Source organism: Rhyacophila brunnea, unplaced genomic scaffold (genome assembly GCF_057557595.1).
Source record: "Rhyacophila brunnea isolate RB1 unplaced genomic scaffold, BYU_Rbru_1.0 scaffold_18, whole genome shotgun sequence".
NCBI classification, from domain to species: domain Eukaryota; kingdom Metazoa; phylum Arthropoda; class Insecta; order Trichoptera; family Rhyacophilidae; genus Rhyacophila; species Rhyacophila brunnea.
This window is the reverse complement of record NW_028232837.1, coordinates 2,563,946-2,578,322: the sequence shown is the minus strand read 5'-3', so window position 1 is coordinate 2,578,322 and position 14,377 is coordinate 2,563,946. Positions and strand designations below refer to the sequence as shown.

The 14,377-nt window shown below is 33.3% G+C and overlaps 1 protein-coding gene across 1 annotated transcript; it reads right to left on the bottom strand.

Moving 5' to 3' along the window:
- Positions 1-1,309: 1,309 nt before the first annotated feature.
- LOC147073112 (juvenile hormone esterase-like) lies at positions 1,310-14,062 on the bottom strand. Its single transcript, XM_085945514.1, has 3 exons — positions 13,887-14,062; positions 4,050-5,341; positions 1,310-1,780 (listed from the first exon to the last, which is right to left on the bottom strand). Exons 1-3 carry the CDS (start codon positions 14,019-14,021, stop codon positions 1,621-1,623), a joined length of 1,587 nt encoding a protein of 528 aa, XP_085801640.1. The 5' UTR covers positions 14,022-14,062; the 3' UTR covers positions 1,310-1,620.
- Positions 14,063-14,377: the final 315 nt, after the last annotated feature.

The following is a 14,377-nucleotide window of genomic DNA, read 5'->3' as shown; positions in this document are numbered from 1 at the left end:
CCATTATGCGATATCACGCACCGGGAATTTATAGCAATATGACCTTTATTGTAATGGCGTTAGAGCAGTGTTTCTAATGTCAATGTTCATTTGAGCGAACCCGTTCGAACCGAACCATTCGGCAGACCCGACAGGAATTTATAGCAATATCACCTTTATTGTAATGGCGTTAGAATAGATTATGCCATTCGGCAGACCAGACAATAAAGTGAGTGTCATTTTCTTTTCCAGATGATTCGTCCATAATGTCATTGCCGAGAATTGAAAAAAATGTGGAGGAAAGCGAATGCCATTCTTTTCACTAATTATGTTTACTTTCACAAGATATTTTTATGACGCATTTTATGTTTTATGCAGGGGTAGTCAAGCTTTTTATACCTACCGCCCACTTTTGTATCTCTGTTAGTAGTAAAATATCCTAACCGCCCACCGATTCCACAGTAATGGTGACTTATAAAGTAGGGAGGAAACTTTACTTTATAAAATTTATAAAACAGTGTTACAGCAACACATATAATAATAATTACTCACCAAATACTTTATGTCAGACTTTCGCTAAATTTGGCAGAATACATCTTTATAAAACAACTTACTGTAGTTAAATCTAACTTGTATTTATACATACATAGAAACATGAAGTCTGATGAAATTACATTTAATTAATTAAATTATTAAGGAGATCCCTGAGGCTAATGCTGCGAAACTAAATACTGGATATCTGGCTCAATTTTTGAACATTTTGAAAACATAATGAAAATGTTTTTAATAACCCTACCGCCCACCATTAAAGCTGGAGCGATAGGGACCAAGTTGACTACCCCTGTTTTATTGGAAGTCCGATGTCTTAATTTATTTTAAGTAAGTAATATACTTAATAATATTATATAATATGGTACGATAAAGGATGATGATAAAAAATTTAAAGAAGGAATATGTAGGTATACGTAGCTCACCAAACAATTTCAATTTCTGAAAGTAGCTCACATCCCTATTGAGTTTGGGGACCACTGTATTATAGCTTAGTAAAACAAAACATAAATTCTTTACTGAATGAAAAAAATAAAGGATAAGTTTCGTACAACAAACTATGCCCTTCTAATATGTGTATGAATCAATTAATTTTTTTATTGAATTAATATAATTAATTCATAAACTGACTTCACATTTAGAGACTTAAAGCCGTTTCAGACGGGACACCGGTGTCGCACTCGTATATAATATAGGAGGGCTTTGTATTCGAATAAAGGGGCAATTGTATTATGTTTATGAACGCCCCGGAGCTAATGAGTCGACGCATAATTTTGCGTTATAAATTAGAACATAAAACTGGCTGCGGTAATAAAAACAAGTCTATCGGCGGCCTGAGAATGTAGCGGTCGACGGAAAAGTGTACCGGACACGCGTTGACTCATTAGCTTTGGGGCGTTCATAAACATAATACAAAGGCCCCTTTATTCAAATACAAAGGCCTCTTTATTAAATACGAGCGTGACGCCGGTCTCCCGTCTGAAACGGTCCTTAAAGATAGTAAAAAGACATAAAGTGGCCCACCTCTGCACAGTCATATTGTTAGATTATTTGAAACTTATATTTAACAGTTATAAAAAAATTATTGATGCCTTATTGATTATTGTATAAGTCTTCCCATAGGTCCATCCTCTCTTTCCATGGCATGGATTTCATTTCAAGATCCTTCCCGATTTCCATCATGTGCATCTCTTTATCGGTTATTGGAAGCCATTTTTGATTGACGAGTGAAGACAGCTCCGGAGTTGGGTTTCTAAAAACAAGAAAATCACAACATATTTTAATAAACCATTTCTTTTATTCAAATGATTCACAAGATTTTGAGAATATAACATTCCATATATTGAACAAACATAACTTTCAAACACCCCAGAAAAAAAATATATTTGAAAAAAAAATACAAAACTCGACGGGATTTCAGCCCGTTGGTGTCGTGCCAAGCTGTGCATTAACCAATTATTCTAGGAGCCTCCTATCTAATGACGACAATTTAAGCTAGTATGTCATTCTTGGTTTTATACACAAAAATCGATAGATATTTTGAAACATTTAAGCCCTATTTGTTAGCACATATTTTTAACTATTTTTTGATAATTTCATATTTTTACATATTTTAGGTTTAAGCACATATTTTCACGTAAACACAAAATTAATTTACACATTAACACTAGAAAACACAATTTAAATGTGAGAATCATAATATACAACACGAAGTAGTAGAGCAAATTAATATTTTAAACAATACTGCTGCTAAAATAAGAAAATGTTCCTGGACCAATTGGAATAAAAATAAGTACAACATTAAATATTGTTTTAAATAAAAATACTGGACTCCAAACGCTGCAGAATATTCAAGCTGTTTTGGAAAATCCATCAGATGCCTCAGATGTTTCAATTATTTCTACTTCAGAAACAGTTTCATTTACATACGCAATAATAACATCTGTAGTAGAACCAAGTGCAAAAGAAGTTTTTCCATATTTAAAAATATCTAGGATCAAATCGTCAAAGATTCACTTTAGAAAATTTGAAGCATTATTTTATTATTTATTGTAATAAAGCGTTTTCTTTTTGTGAATAAATAATAAATTAAACTGTTGAAATATATATGATTTATTGTAATAGGTACTTACTTAAATTTTTAGCACATATTATGAAATATTTTCCAATTATATATACATGTGTTAGGTACCTATTATTCATTTTTTAGCACCTAAAAATCCTAAGCATAGTGATTATTAATGAACAAAAAAGCTACGCTAAAGCTACGTCTCAATACGTATTGGCACAGGGCCCCAGTGAAAATCCTCCGACCCTAGGTAAGTAAACTGGTGTATTTATTTTAATAATTTGGCTATTCTGCACACAAGACTGCTATCGAGGATAGTTTTTCATATGTTTGTATCGAAGTATTATAATTGTTACAATAAGTTACAAGTCTAAACTCTAAACAGTCAAAACTGTCTATCTCGCTCTAAAATTTAGCACACCCAATAGAAGTGCTGTTAAAACATAGCACTTATTGTAAAAATTACAACTAAGTTATTGTAATTGTTACAATAAGTGCTAATATTTCGATAGAAAACTACCCTTGATAGCTGCCGATAGCAGTCTTGTGTATGGAATAGATAGGTACGCAGTTCCAATTTATTTCCAAACAGATTTTAGCATAAATATTTTGGTGAACTTAATAAACTCAAAAATAAGAAATAAGCTGAAGAAAATATCTTTGTAAAGGTGCGGGTGGCACAAAAAGTTTGAAACAGTATATTTTATAAGAATCAAATAAACTACTAATAAATCAAGATGCGATGGCCAAGTAGTAGTGTCTGCATGTAAAGTTGTGGGTCTCGGGTTCGAATACTTTGTCTGGCAATTCATCATCTTAATTTTCAATGGAATGTATTCGGGTAAGATGTCCTTAAGAGCATACTTCAGTGAAACGGCAAACAATTTTCAACAATAGGTCGGACGAAATATCGGACTCGTTGACAATTGGAGAGCGATAGTCGAGCTGTGACCACGTCAATTTGTTTTGTGATGGCGTCGGAAGAATATATTCTTAAATCGTGTAAAGATGACTAAAAAACGTTAACCATTTACTCGAAAAAGAAAACATGTCAATGAATATATTATTATTATTATTACTAATATAACAATAAACATAACATTAAATGGACGCATGTTGAATTTTTATGACAAATTAAGTTTTGTTCTGCACGCGTCGTTTACACAATCTGCGGGTCGCGTAGTCACGATCTTTTTAGACCATGCCTCAGCTGAAGTATACCCTTAAGAGACATCATGGTTTGGACTCAACGTATCAAGCAAGTGGCTAACATATATTGTAATCTGTTCAGAATCCTCTTCGAGAGTTGGTCAGGATTCATATCGGATTCTATAGTCAATTTAAAAAAAAAAAAATCTATGATTTGAACTTGAAGAAAATATGAGACTATTTGATTAAACACAATTACACACTTAGGGATCTAATCGAATTAAGATGAGATTTATTCACTTACCCAGTTTTGGCAAAGTCGGTCCACATTTTCACCATGCGGCTCCGCACAATCTTGTCTTCTGGTGTCGCCAGGTCTGGGCTTATCTTCGCATTTAACGAAACGTAGCAAGTATCATCTCCGTGCAACGCCTTGGTATCAGTCGTGATATTAAAAGCCATTCTGACGAAGTTAATGTTTCCAAGATGGGAGAACATGTAGAGATAGTTATCCTTGTCATCTGTGTAGCGCATTCTATTCTTGAAGGAGGTGTAAATTCCACCAACGAAAAGAACGTCAGACAAAAAACTGTTCACGTGATCCTCCGGTCGATTACTATCGAGTTTATAGACATCCTTAAAAGCTTCTCCGTAATTGTCTCTGTCCACTTTGAACGACGGAGGCAGTAGACTTAATAATATCTTCTCATCAATTTTACCAACTACAGGTTCATAGAAGAATTTAAAAAGCTCGCCCTCGTTTTCACACATCCCTGTAATCGTTGGAACTTGAGAAAAATTACCAGATTTTATTAAATCTATTGGTTTTTTGTCTAAGAATGCTTCAAGACCTTCAAATGTCTTTTCTACGACAGGAGTAAAAGGAAACAGTTCTCCAGCTTCTACACTTTCCTTATCTCCTGCTGAAGCACATACTTTAACCAATGTTCCCACATCCATTTCTATTAAAAACTTCAATAATTCATTCGGGTCTTTGTTGTCTACTCCAAGTTTCTTCGCGACTTTTTCTGCTAAAACCAACGGCTCTTTTAGACTAGCCCAAGGATTCAACGTAGATCCTGATTGAAGAATCGCTTTATGGAACAATCCTTTAGACATTGGTGATAAGATTTGATACTCGACAGAAGCAGATCCGGCGCTGATTCCAAAAATAGTGACATTATTTTGATCACCGTTAAAGAATTGTATATTTTCATGCACCCATTTTAATGCAAGGCTTTGATCTCGTAAGCCTGCATTTCCAGGTGCATCTGGGATGTCAAGGCATAAGAATCCCAACGGTCCCAATCGATAGTTTATAGTGACAAGAATTGTATCTTCTTCAATGATGAAGTCTGGACCGAATTCGTCGCGTATACATGATCCACAGACGAAGCCTCCACCGTGGATGTACACCATGACAGGTAAGGAGCCACCATTTTGATTTTTTGGCGGCAATTGAGGTGTGTATACATTCAGAAATAGACAGTCTTCGCTTCCAGCTAATGCCCTGGTTAATAAATCGATTTGCATACATGGGCTGCCTTCTTTAGTAGCATCCCTGACGCCACTCCATGAAGCGTGTGGTACCGGAGGCTGCAAAATATCAAATGCATACTTAGAGCGACGTTCGCAATTATACACATAGCAATACGTCGTTATCTATCTTTGAAATGACCTCGAAACGTCGAGGAAAGAAGGAGGAAGAATACGTAGTGACAATCCAAAAATTTATTACGATAGAAATAACGTAGACTTATTTTTCGATAATACTCGTATCACCACTTTTATCAAATTCAAATTTATTTATTTTACATAATACAATGAACATAACAAATTATAAATTCAAAACGTTCACGACATGACATAAAATAAGTGTTAATAATTTTAAAAAATAAAAATACAGAGAATAAGTAATAAAATAAGAAAATAAATAAAATAAGTAACAAAATAAAAGTAGATGGAAGCACACAGAGTGAACATTGATAGACCCTATCTTAAAAACTTATAAAACAACGTCCACCTAAATTCACCTCACGTAAGTGGAATATATCAATATCCGAAGCGATTTCATTAAACATGGTTACTACCCTCCTAATTGGCATTACTAATGGCAGGTTATTTCTGCACCGTGGGAGAACAAACAACGGATGCCCTCGATTCCTAAGGTAATTATCAGAGACACACAAGCCAGCACCACCAAGAATGGCAGAGTTCACATTTACGCCGCGTATAAGTCTGAAAAAATATGTAGCTAAATAAAGATCCCTTCTAAATTTTAAGCTACAGTATGTAAGCATCCCTAAGAGAAAATCAGTCGGATAGAGCCACGGATAATATCCATACAGCCGAAAGTAAAGGAGTCTTAAAAATTTCTTTTGGACTCTCTTCGCCATAAGGCCGTACTTCAACTGATGCGGGGCCCAAACGATAGACCCACTCTCAAGGCTGCTTCTAACTAAGTTTTCATCCGAAAAGACCCGGGAATTACGCAAGACAAAGATCAAAATACTTATGTCAGCAATTTTTCCATAAGATCCATCATTTACTGTTCGGTAAATTAATATAAAAATCTTCTTCTTTCAAACTGAAAAAACATTACATAATGAGACTAATAAATGACTAAATTAGCCATAAGCCATTTGTGGCACACTTTATACTTGTGCCATGGATTTATTTTTTAGGACTGAAATATTATAACGTTCTTTTAACATTTATACAAGGATAAATTAAGAGGCTAAAAAGGCTGTGGACTGTGGGTAGCGAACCCAAACATATTACCCAATCAGGGTCGCTGCCTCAAAAGGTTGTAAAACTCTGTTTTAGTTCAACTAAATAACATTAGGTAGATAAGTAAGTACCTAATGATAATGGCAGGACACTTTTTTCATTTGCAATTAATGCATTGATTCAATATATTATAATCATTTATCTAAACTCACATAATATATGATGCACATACGTTTTCTGGCTGTTTGTAAAGTATTCGGAGTCAAAGCGACGGATTGGTATTAAACGCTATGCAGCCAATTAGGTATCGACTGATTAGTATGGAGTGCTTTTCAGCCAATGAGATTTTATATCGAATTTGCCCAAACCGAAGATTGGCAATGTACTACTTTCGTTTCTAAGAACGTTTCCATTAGCACTAGGGATTGCAATACCGGTTTTTAAAAACCGGTATCCCATTATTTTTGGATACCGAAAAAACCGGTTTTAAAAATTATTGGACAATACCGATATATTCGGTATTGAAAGTGAAAACAAGTGTATTAATTATCAACATAAAAGGCTTAACATGGCTGTATTTTTGTCAAGTTACGCGATGTCTGGCTTACTTCTGTTACCATCCAATAGCCTTGGAACCCACCAATGCCACGTAGTAGTAGATACTTCTGTTTTGTCCATATATTTCAAAATACTGGAATGAGTATTTTCATTAGGTAATCCATAATTGCAACCAATAATACCAACATAAGGAAAAATATTTATTCAACGGTTATTGCGAAAAATTCAAGTTCACTCTTTCAAGTTCTCCAATAAAAACACTTTATTTAAGTGTTATAATTCATAACACTTAACGGCCCACATGCTCAGCGTACGTCAAAATGGAGCTTTTATGCTATTTTCAAAGCATGATCCTAGACATTCCTTAAACGTTGTAGATAATATATTTACATAATTTTGAAGCCTTATTATCCTTTATATTAATTTTAAACATTTGATGTCTGCATAAAGTATTTTTATATGTATATAGATTATCTACAACGTTTAAGGAATGTCCAGGATCATGCTTTGAAAATAGCATAAAAGCTCCATTTGGACGTACGCTGAGCATGTCCCCCCATAATATTATTAGTTATTACATAAATTACATAATATACATCTGTACTTGATATTTTATACAAACACCACTGAAATAATTTCGGTATTTGATAGCTTGAATGAAAAACCTGAGTTCCAAGATGGGTGCAAAAATTAAATTTTATACTTAGATGATCTATTAGAGATTGGGCAAGTGGCTAACATCCATTTCTCGTAGAAACAAAAATCTGTTAATACAACCGCCACACTGTGGAGGTCCATAATATGATCATCTTAGAATCGATGATTTTAAAGTTAAGTACATAATTATAATTAACAATATAAGAAATTGAATTGTTACAGAGGCTGTATACTAATATTTGAGATGATAACAGTATGTCCTGCGTGAATGTATGTAGGTACTTACCGAGGCGCAAAGCACTGAGTTTTTTTTTAACATATTATAGTTAGTATACACCAATTTGTAAATTTGTTTATTAATTTTTACAATATCTACATGCATATTATTATGTACATGGGTCATGGCCGACTCATGGGTTATCATCAGTTCACTGGCCAGTAAAACAATAAAGACTGTAATATATTTTGATTGTTACGAATTACTGAAAGTTCAATGGCGTTATTTACATTATAATGAGTATTTTAAATCATTTGTGAGTAAAACAAATGAATTATTAATTAACCCACGAAAATAGGCTTATATTGTCGAGTATCTAATAATATCATTCAAAAACTATTTTGTTTTTATCTAACGTGACCTCCTACAACGGTGATTCCTAGGATGCTCAAGTATTCGCCGTGGACGAACCTTTTTCAACCTGCAACGGTGCTACAAAAAAAAACGTTACTACAAAAGCGATCTACACGCTCCAGGTCTCAGATGGCGGGAGACGCGGGACATGGCTATGGACCGAGGAAATTACGCGATATTGTGCTTGGGCTGTGTCCCAATGCTGGGGCGCGACATAGTGAAATAATTAATAGTAAATAGGTAGGTACATGCTAATTTTTACCTCATATTATAAGAACTTGTTTACGACGTGTCTTGATAAACCTCACAATGTGATCAAAGGCACTTGTCGTAAAGCAAATTTTATAATATATTAATACTACCTAGCAACTAAATTATTAATATATACGTGCGTTACTATGGAAATCAATATGAGTGTCAAAATGACATTTCAGTATTATTTCTATCAAATACAATTTTTTTTGATCGTTTAAGCGAGTCAAGTCAAGTTTATATGATTCAAAAACGTTGTATATAAAAAGTTCTTTTTATCTTGTAATTATTATAAAATAAAAGTAATAAAATTACATTGTCACTTTTGTCAACTTGGAACGTTTTCACCATGAAAGGTTTTGGGAATTGTTTATTGTATAATATTATATAAATGTTCATAAAAAAATTTGGAAACTTTGAACTTGGAAAAATTGTTAAATAAACCACAAAAATTCAAAATCTTGCTGTTTTACGAATACTCGAGAAGGTCAAAAGTTTCAAGGTTTTCAACTAATACTATAAAAATGTTAATAACATCTACTGATATATCTCTTTTTTTATGTAATACTGTTATATTTATATATCTTTGTTTCTAAATGTCATGTTGTGAACGTCTTAAACTTATAATTTGTAATGTCCACAATATGTTAAAAAAATAAATGAATTGAATTGAATTGAATTGAATAAAATTAGTTAAAAACTGTTGCATATTATATATCGTGGATAATTTTTCTAGTAAAAAAAACTGAGCGTATTAACCTCCAGAATGTAGGTAAGTACAGATGAGTTAAATACGTTTAATAAACTAACAAATAATCCAGTATATCGGGTATTTTCAAAATGTGTTTTCCGCTGTATTCCTGATAATCGAACAGTACCCTATTTTTTATTCAACGAATTGAATACAGGTTTGTATCCCACTGAGTGTTGGATGTAGGCGTAGGTATATCTCTCTGTTCGCACCTCACCTAGGGCTCGAAATGGATCGGAACGCACTGAAGCGCCGTTCCGGTTCGTAACATCCCCAAAATTATCGCTCCGTCTCGTGGAAATATTAATTTGACCGTCTGAGCGACATATGCCATATAATAAAAAAAATCTAACACACTTATTTTTTAAATACATATACAATTAGGTAATAATGTTAGGTAATATTTTCGTAAAATTATCGAGCGCTCCGGTTCGTAAAATTTTACATTTCGAGCGCTGTCCTCACCTCACCACTCCACTGCGACCGTTGCACCACTTTATTTACCCGTCAACGTGGGAACCTTTTGAGATAACAAAATGAAAATCAGCGAAATTATTACGACAGTGTAATTACTCTATAACAGTGGTCCTCATGTGCGGCCCAGGTGACCGCATGTGGCCACAGAGGATTTTGCTGTAGCCCCAGCGCTTTACAGAATATTTTTTTTATAAAATTATGAAATTGGTTGAATACACATTACTTGTCTTAAATTTCTTTCCAAGCTCAAATGATCCATAATGTGTTTTTGTGATGAGATCATGTGTGAAATAGTCAGTTTCTGAGAATAAAGTCAATTCAAAAAATTGGAAACTTGGCAACTATTGCTTTATTAACATTGTCGATTTTTCCTATTACTGTATAGGTACCTACTGTGAAAGATCATTCAGTGTAATGCACTTGATAAAAAAACAAATATCGAAGCCAGTTGACAGCTGATGTAAACTTAGAAGCAGCCATGCGGCTCGCATTGAAAAAAAGGAGTATTGAGGAATTTCATTTGCATTATTTTTAAATGAATAATAATATTATGTACTAAAATGTTCAAATGTTTTATTAAATGGACTTGTTTATACATAAATAATTGATCCATTTTTTAGTAAAAAAAATTTAACTTTAATTTTTTTCAATCACAACAAAAGTGAAATTTGGTGCGGCCACCAGACGTTTCCCAAGAACTGTCAATGTCTATTGTGCGGCCACAGTTAAATTTCACGTGAGAACCACTGCTCTATAAGCTTTTGTGCAAGTTTCATTAATATCGGTCCAGTTGTTTTTGGTTATAACGGAACAAACTGTGAGACAAATTGAAAAAACTATATTGTTTACTTGCGTAGCTTGTCAATAATGAGAACGCCGATCTAAAGGTAAATATTTCTAAATTACAGACAATCACTTCAATGTTAATATTATTATTGTATATAAATACATACAAAGTATATGAGAATTTTTCGCTATTATCAATGTGTTTTGCCCAATTTTGGCTACCGATAGCATAACTGCGGCCGTTTGCACCCCCGAATTTTCACGTATATAATTAATATAATATATGTCTCTGGTTCCCGATAAAGTCCATGATACTGTATACTGCCAAGGCCGACTACATACAGATTGTGGCACTGAATTGCGAATTACGCAAGGCTCGAAATGGAATGGAGCGCCGTTCCGGTATCACCAAAATAATCGCAAATTTCCGCAAATCGCAAATCGAAAAAATTAATTTGACCATCCACTATAACAAAAAAATCTAACACACTTATTTTTATAAAATATACGTATAATTAGATACATTTTATTTGTTATATAAATATATATTTTCATAATAATATTATTTAGCGCTCCGGTTCGTGAAATTTTACACTTCGAGAGCTGGAATTACGATGGTAGTGATAGTATCTTCGAATGAACTGCGATAACCTGTTCCGCAATAAATACAGATTTTCGATTGCATGCTTCGTTCAAATTATTTCCATTTATTTCAATATGCAACAATCATCATTTTCTACAACCAGTTTACCATATTGCATTCAAAGTATAAACAATAACTAGCACTACCATCGAAGTTTACAGTTGTGTGTATCGGCCTGACTATAGTGGGAATTGCATACAGTGCCATAAAATAGCAGCGTATAGAAAGTAGTTCTAGGATTCTTATGACGATAATAGCAATATCTCAAAAGGGGTGCACCCATAGAACAGATTAATATATAGAATTCTGATAGGCTATTCCCCAATACACTACATTTTGACGCAGCGTTTTGAATGTGTGAGTGTCCTACAAAAATGAAACACACAATATAGATGTGCAATAGTGTGTGTTGCAACCTTCAAATACAACAATATTGAATGAGCGTCAATAAATAAACCGACAGTAGTTTCAGAATGAAGGACAAGCGTATTCATTAGACGTGTTTAAGTTTATTCCATATTCTTCCACACTCGAGATCGGTTGCCTGTTACTCCACACACGTTAGGTATTTCAGTTCCCATTATTTCTGAGTTCCCTGGGTGCGCTAATAATGAAATATTGAGAAACGCTGTCATAATACATAACAATAATATAAATTCATAAAACACCACTTAATTGTGGAACTTGTTATATGTACATAATAGAACAATTCAAAATATAAAAATTGATTTTAAACATAGTCGATTAGATTAGAGAGGAATAAAATTAATAGATAACATCATTATCTATCTATCTAAATGTATTATTATTATATAGAAAATGGCATAATATTAATCATTTAGGTACAACACTATAATACGAAATAGAATATTAATGTAGGTACATACATAATTTGAAAACACATATGAGAAATATAGTAGGTATAACCAAAATAGAAAAAATCTTTTTTTGAAAATATACGACATTCTAACCCGCGCCCTCTGCTATGTATGCTCTGCTTCGCTAAGCTATGTATATCGTATATAATTGTGACGAAGAGTAGTAGTCTTTACCATGCCATCGGCATGGTTGTGAAACGGTTCACCTGCTTTGAAAGAAAATATTAGCTAGCTTAATGTTTTAATAATTACGAGATAAAAAGAACTTTTTATATACCACGTTTTTAAATATTCTGTTGAATCATATAAACTTGACAATTATATGTATTAATAAATATAGAATACTGAAATGTCATTTTGACATTTCATATTGATTTCCATAGTAACGCACGTATATATTAAGTACTTACCAAAATTAAAATGATTATAATAAACAAATAAAATATAACGGAAATACAAACATAAACATGAATTAAATAATAAAAATAAAAAAATCGTTGTTTCCCTTATGAACATTTTTCTCGGACATCTAAAAGGAATTAAGTGATTTAAAAATTCTAATTGCAAATAAATTAATTAATTTATACTAAATACTCCAAAAAAATATCCATAAATGAAAGAAAAAACTCCAATACTAAGAAAGAAGTTGTAAAGAAACGAAGTTGTTCTTATTTCACTCTTTTTGCTCTCCTGAATAGTAGCGATCATCTGAATAGTCACTAACACCCTTTTGGCTTGGAAAAGTCAATATTATCAAATTGTGGGTTGTTTTTTTTTTGTATTTAACTTTGGCACATTCCTATGATAAATTTAATTTAATTTATTCACTAAAGTTTTATCTAAAATAATGAAAGTAATGTGGACTATCAGTGATGAATAGTGATGGGAAGTAACAACAATTATAATCATAACGTTTTGACAGAATATAATTGACATAATCATAATTAGGGAATCCAATCCCGGGATCCCGGACATTTTTCGATACCTATGAATCCCGGGATTAGTAAGCATAATCCCGAAGCCTTCGGGATTGGTTTTTTTTATCACAATCAATTATTATGTCTATAAAATTATGTTAGTGAAGTGTATGTACCTGCACATGTCACAGGGGGAATCGCCAGATACTCACGGATAATAAATAACCATTTTTTGTTGTCATACGCAATCTTAATAATATCAGAAGAATAATAAATTCGTTTATTTAACCAGCTAGACGCCACTGACGTTCTGGCACGCGAACGGCATCTAACTGCAAGTACCACGGACGTGCAGGCAGGCACTTGTTTATATTCCGAATTTTATGAATGTTATCTATCTTTTCTTAAATAATTTAAAAAAAAAACTGTTATCCTTTCTCATTATTATATTTATTACAATATTATTTACTCCATTAGGCCCATGTGTTTCCAAGATTGAACGTACACAATATTAACATTAAATGTCTTAAATAGTATAAATTATACTAGAAATTTTTGACCGATTTTATCAATGCTATTTGTATAAATAAAAAAAATAGTAACTATCGAAAAAAACGCCAATCCCGGGATCGTCAACTTGTAGTTCCGAAATCCCGGGATCAAAATTTTGGCTCGGGATTGGATTCCCTAATCATAATTCATAACATAATCAAATCATTCAAATCTCAATGTAAAACTGCAGTTCCTTGTTTGATACCCACGTAACAATCACAGCTGGCATTTTACAAAAAATCCTTGACATGGCTTACTCAGTATTATCCCATTTATATTAATGCGTAAGTAAATAATACAATCAACAACCTTGAACCTGAGTTTTCCTACAGGTGGTTCGGCGAACGGTATTCCCCGGAAACTGTAGTACTTTTTCCCGCCAATTGTGACATCCTCCAAGCCTTCAAGGTCACCCTGTTTGACAGTCACACGAGGATTCGACATGTTAACTTTTAAAACAACCAAACTTTCAATAACAACCTAAGCCGTTGTAAGTTGTAACACGCGTCGTATTTATAACTCGACTGGCCGAATAGTTTGTACGCCATTGAAATTGATCCAAAATAGTTTCAGTGTTGCCAGATGACAAGAAACCTTTTCTCTAATTTAGCGACGGGAATAATAATTAATAACATATGAGAGTGTTGACATATTTAAATGATAAGCGTGCACAACACAGCAGAAAACTTTTCACAAAGATAGTTTCCTATCCTTTTGGAAGTCTTCTTCTTCATCGTGACTGACGATTGTGACATCTGACAGCCTTCTCCGCGGCTTTGCTCCATCCCTACCAGCATTCA

Coding starts and splice junctions, on each gene's coding strand:
- LOC147073112 (XM_085945514.1), bottom strand. CDS start 14,021: ATGTCGAATCCTCGTGTGACTGTCAAACAGGGTGACCTTGAAGGCTTG. Junction 5,342..13,886: donor TAGGAAAACTCAGGTTCAAG/GTTGTTGATTGT, acceptor GATATTTTGCAG/CCTCCGGTACCACACGCTTC. Junction 1,781..4,049: donor ACCGACTTTGCCAAAACTGG/GTAAGTGAATAA, acceptor TCTTGTTTTTAG/AAACCCAACTCCGGAGCTGT.